The sequence below is a fragment of the Chrysemys picta genome, chromosome 2 (assembly GCF_011386835.1).
Source record: "Chrysemys picta bellii isolate R12L10 chromosome 2, ASM1138683v2, whole genome shotgun sequence".
Lineage (NCBI taxonomy): Eukaryota > Metazoa > Chordata > Testudines > Emydidae > Chrysemys > Chrysemys picta.
Window position 1 is genome coordinate 67,885,529 of NC_088792.1, and position 6,000 is coordinate 67,891,528.

The window sequence follows — 6,000 nt, forward strand, 5'->3', positions numbered from 1 at the left end:
AGATGCTCAGTGTGCATGTCATTCTCTGCTAGGACATGTGAGACATGAGGCTGAAGCTCCATCTTCTGGAACAATCCATGAAGGTCTCCTCCGACCCTGAGGAGACGAGCTCTAAAATCCTGCTAGTAGACAAACCAGCATCATCCAGTGCCCCATTTAGTCTTCAAGGTAACTTGTCTGCTAGCACAGAGAAAACAGCACTGACACCCCAGCACCGAAGCTGACCTCAATATCAACAGCATCAAAATGGGCACTAAGACCTCCAGTGTTGAAGTCCAGCATGTAGAGGGGCTTCTTGAAACACAGAGGCAAAGACTCCAGCTGGAGCTTAGCATCCTCCCATAAGGACAGACAGCACGAAGCCTCTAGAGATAAATCCATCAAGCCCAGCACAGTTCAAGGGTCGGGGAGAATGAGCTGCCTCCAGTGCCAAAAACCCCGCTGGCACCAATCGGGGCTCCAGTGATGCAACCCACAGCATCAAAGCCAAACACAGAGAATGAGCTCAAGGGAGAACTGGAACAGCCATCAGTGCTGAAGCACCTGTAGGTACCAATACAGACCCTGGTAGTGGGAGTGCCATACACTTTGATGCTGTCTCTGGAGGAGATCTACCCCTCCTCACTGTCACCAGGGCATACGTTCTCCCCCTCTTCAAGTAGTAAGCCTTCTCTTCTGAGATCAGCGGTCAACACTACAGAATAGTTTGCTGGCTTCCTATGCAGGACCCTGCCACTATCAGTCACCATGGCCCTACTGGTGTTACTGGGGTCCACCATCTCGTGCATCAAAAAGCCAGTCTCCACTACACTCATGGAAGAGGTCACTCTCCCCATCAGCATCTCTGGCCAGACCTCTTACACTGGAGTACCAAGAGGAACCAGATCCAGAGACAGAGCAACACCAGTTCCCTGTATCACCACCAAAGGCCCTCATCTTCATCTCCTGACAAAGCAGTATCCTCAGCACTGATACCAGGACCTCATGACTATAAACACTCCAAAATTTCCATGTGAAGACTGTTGACACTCTGGCGATGGAGATGGCAATGATAATCAGAGAAATCCCACAAGCTATTTGATATAGTGTCAGCTTCTGGTCCAGCCAGGATTGTCTCTCATAAACGGAGGACTGCTCCAGGGTGAGAATATGCTTCAGGTTGGTGGGCTGTCTGTGGGTGAGGACTGGCCTGCCACCCAAGGCCTGTGAAGTGAGGGATCGTTGTCCAGGATGGGTTGTAGATCACTGATGATACATTGGAGAGGTTTTAGCTGGGGACTGTATGTGATGGCCAATGGAGTTCTATTGCTTTCTTTCTTGGGCTTGTCTTGCAGTAGGAGACTTCTGGGTACATGTCTGGCTCTGTTGATCTGTTTCCTTATTTCCTCATGCGTGTATCGAGAATGCTTGGTGAGTGTTTGTAGGTGTTGGTCTCTGTCTGAGGGGTTGGAGCAGATACGGTTGTATCTCAGTGCTTGGCTGTAGACAATGGATCATGTGGTGTGTCCGGGATGGAAGCTGGAGGCATGAAGGTAGGCATAGTGGTCGGTGGGTTTTCGGTATAGGGTGGTGTTAACGTGACCATCACTTATTTGCACTGTGGTGTCTAGGAAGTGGACCTCCCATGTAGATTGGTCCAGGCTGAGGTTGATGGTGGGGTGGAAGCCGTTGAAATCGTGGTGAAATTTTTCCAGAGTCTCCTTCCCATGGGTCCAGATGATGAAGATGTCATCAATGTAGCGTAGGTAGAGAAGGGGTATGAGTGGACGAGAGCTGAGGAAGCATTGTTCCAGGTCAGACATAAAAATGTTGGCATATTGTGGGGCCATGCGGGTGCCCATAGCGGTGCCACTGGTCTGGAGGTATATATTGTCATCAAATTTGAAATAGTTGTGTGTGAGGATAAAGTCACAGAGCTCAGCAACCAGTTGCACTGTGGCATCAGTAGGTATAATGTTCCTGACAGCTAGTATTCCATCTGTGTATGGGATGTTCGTGTAGAGAGCCTCTACATCCATGGTGGCTAGGATGGTGTTTTCTGGAAGGTCACCAATGCATTGTAGTTTTCTCAGGAAATCAGTGGTGTCACGGAGATAGCTGGGAGTGCTGGTGGCGTAGGGTCTGAGTAGGGAGTCCACATATCCAGACAGTCCTTCCGTGAGGGTGCCAATGCCCGAGATGATGGGGCGTCCAGGATTTCCAGGTTTGTGGATCTTGGGTTATTCTATCTACTACCCCAGTCGGGGCTCTAAGGGTATGTTGATTTGTTCCTGTGTTAGTGTAGGAAGTGTCCTGAGTAGATGGTGCAGCTCTGCACTTGCTAAAAGATTCAAAAGCCACAGAGACTGTCCCTTACAGGTTCATCCAAATTCTCATCCAAAGCAGGAATTCAGCACCAGGAAGACTTACTCCTCCAAACAGAAAAGACGGTCTGGAACAATATGGACCCTGTAGAGGCACCAATACTGAAAATCCTCAATTATATGCAGCTCCTAAAACAGGCTGGACTAGCATTTGGTTCTCTCAAGGTCCATTTAACAGTTCATTTCCACCTGCTATCAGCTGGCTGGAAAGTCTCTCCTTCTGAACATCGAGGTGCACTCTATCATGGCACAGGCTGTTAAGCATTATACCCTTGACATGGCAGTCAGGGCAGACACCATGTTCAGGAGAGCAGTGCTACAATCATTGTGTGACTGATATGGCTGGAACTCCTCACTTCAGACGTTCTGAGAAGACACTCCTTGCCAGTCACCTACAGTGGGATCCACACTGACACATACTTGAAGAAAGAACGGTTACTTACCCTCCAGTAACTGTGTTTTTTCTAGATGTTGTAGAGTGTGTTGATCCAACGACACATCTCCAACACCACTTTTGAAGTCCTAGGGTAACGGGTTTTGAATTGCAAGGGAATTGAGGCGAGGATTGCAGCTGCCACACCCTTTATGTCCTTGAGGAACGAGTACAAGGTGGCACAGGGCTCATGTATGGCCCTGACAGACACTGCTATTCAAAGAAATTCCAGTCTCACGTGCCTAGGTACATGCGCACTGACGATGGGATCCACACTGATTACATCATCTCAAAGGACCACAGTTACTGGAGGGTAAATAACCGTTGTTTACAGTGTAATTGTCCTGTGATTATTCTTTTTGATAAAATAATTACTACTAATTCTTTCTAACTGGAAGTTTAACCACATGACTGAATCATTTCAGTGTCATTCCTAATATATATTTTAAGACTCCACATATGGTAACTATATTATATTTATACTGGAGTTATCAGTTTTGTGGTGAATTTTCCATTTATATGAATAAGTAGCATTTAAAAGTTTTCCATAAGCAAAACCACGGTGAAATTGCACTGTAATTGCTGTGTGACTACAGTGAGATTACAGTCACTAAAGTGTAACCAAGATTGTATGCTGCAACAACATCATTATCTAACAATGCTTGAAGCAAAACAGTCTCATAACATAACGCTACTATATATTAGATTTTTCTAGTAAAGAAATTGCTACTTACTTATTTTATTTTTTCCTACTTTAGGGTTACCTTGAATGAAAAGGAGAATTTTATGAATTCTGAAAACCTGGGAATAGTGTTTGGACCTACTTTAATGAGACCTCCAGAGGACAGTACTCTTACTACCCTGAATGACATGCGGTACCAGAAGCTTATTGTGCAAATTTTAATAGAAAATGAAGATGTTTTGTTCTAAACAATGAAGAAGTAACTTCATAGCCACCTGCTTTGAAATTATTAGTTTAAAGGAAAATCAACATTTCTTTATAGTTTAAAAAAAAAAAAAAAGAAGAAGAGAAAGTTCCTGGGCTGCACTTCACTTTCTGCGATATTGCAGATGAATGCCAAAATGTTTAATAAAGCCTATGTCTTATAGACATATGCCTCTTTTTTAGGGAAAAAAAAAAGTCAGAAAAAATCCTTTACCTTGTATCTTTTGCCTTGCCTCATATGTATATTTGTTTTGAGAAGCTGCAAACACTTTTACTAACTTAAGGAACACAAAACATATTTTAATATGGCTAAAGAAGCAAAAAGGTACTTAATCAGTGTTACTTGTATACAGCTATACATTTCCCCACTCTGTAAGACATAATTGTGTGTGTCAATTGTGAAACAGAACCTATATTATCAAGATATTTTACTTTAATTAGCTGCTAGAATGGCATTTTATTTTAGCAAACAATAATTCAATGTGATGCATTTTTTCCATATATCCTCTCCTGCATTTTTGTTATGATATACTGAAATCATTTACCACTAGTGCAGTATTATCCTGACATACCTCTTTTATTGCAAATGTTTTAAAAGAAAGAGACTTCTTTTTTTAAAATGTGTATTCTAACTTTCTTTAGGTTTTTGTTTATATTTTAGGCATTCTAAGATTGTATAGTACATTTTTAGTCATTTGGTATTTTCTAACAAGTATAGTCTTATTTTATTTTTTCCCATCCAAAATGTGGTGTTGAAGGTTTTCAAAAGTCTGGTGGTAGTATCAGTTTCACATGCCAGATGTTTCTTGGAGTACAGTAATGTGTAAGTTAAGTGATGCTGGGACACTGGATATTTTCTGGCCCTGTTGAAAAGTTAGCACTTTTGTTTTACTTAATTATGATTTTTTTTGTAAAAGGCAATTTGTCATGTTTCTGTATTTATAAATGTACAGTAAATCTGCTGAAAATGTGAGTATTTCTCTTGAATGTGTTTTCTGATGGTTTGTTTTTAAAAACAAGAATGTGTAAGAAGTATGGGAGTTGGTACATTTAAATTTATTACCAAATTTTTTATTTTCCTCCTCTCACAAATATTGACCTACACGGTTCGTAATCTAACTGAAACATATTTCTAATGTTAAAATATTTCTCAGCATGAGATTTTTCTAAAAACATAGATAGGCAGCATACTTTACTACCAAACTTGAATTTTCTGTATGAAAAGCTATAAACTCTCTTTGTGATTGTATGGATCACATGCTTGGTAACTCTGTGATAGTTTTCTGAATTATTTCAGGGGCATAGCTTTCTATTCAAATTGAAAAATGAGTGTAATTATGATAATTAAGGGGGGAAGGAATACTGTAAATTTGTTGTTCTTTAGAGACATTTTCAAGGCCTAGGTAGATTAACCCAGATTGCACAGCAGATGCTAAATAGTTCTGATTTGCTGATACTACTATAGATTCGCCTAAATTGTACAGGTTTATTTGTTGTAGGTTCTGTACTAAATATTGTCATAAAAATGATCTGGAAATGGCTTTATTTTGTGAAGTAAAATATGCTTTGTAATTTATGATAGTGTAAATGGAAGGAAAATCCCATTAAATGTGTTAAGAGTTCTGGCGTCTGTTGTTTTGACCATATAGTAACCTGGGAAACAAACCAAACTCAGTTTCTGTCAGTCCTCCCATCATTGCTGAAAAGTTCATTATTGGTAAAACTCAAAACTAGTTTTAAACTGGTAGTGGGATGCTCATACTTCTGCAGCTTCCCTTCTGAGCTGTGCCACCAAATTTCTATTCTTAGAAGGTCAAGTAAGCAGAGAACCAATATATCCCAATCAACTATACACACAATGCCTATTCCGTGACACCAAAGCAATTTTTTACTCTACTCACTTGCATGCAAGAGTTTGAACATGACAATTTTCCTTCATTTCTTTTCAGTCGGGATTTTGTTGTTTAAGAGAGCGCTCTGTTTTACTGATACTTTTGAATTGGAGGAAAGATGAGCGAAGGTCTGCAATCCTACCTTTGACTGCTTCACCTCTCCCTACGTAGTGTGAATTGGTGCCTTTGATATACCTCCTGTACTGGGTGTCAAACTATTGTAGAAGGTAGTGCCTTTAGAAATATCCATTTAAAAGCAGCTTTGGGTGGAGAAGGCCTCTAATTTATACTATGGATGTTACTTTAAAAGAGAGGGAGGTGGAACCAGAGGGAGAGGGGAGTGCAATTATTCTTCTACACACTCCT

The 6,000-nt window shown here is 41.1% G+C and overlaps 1 protein-coding gene across 6 annotated transcripts in view; it reads left to right on the top strand.

Annotated features, from left to right (window-relative positions):
• Nucleotides 1-5,364, top strand: part of CHN2 (chimerin 2) — a 207,389-nt gene extending 202,025 nt beyond the window's left edge. For all 6 annotated transcript variants that reach the window (XM_042861805.2, XM_024107015.3, XM_042861799.2 and 3 more), the window contains one exon: nucleotides 3,555-5,364. In XM_042861805.2, coding sequence (XP_042717739.1) covers nucleotides 3,555-3,726 — 172 coding nt within the window. In that variant the 3' untranslated portion in view covers nucleotides 3,727-5,364. The remainder of the gene's footprint in view (nucleotides 1-3,554) is intronic.
• Nucleotides 5,365-6,000: the final 636 nt, after the last annotated feature.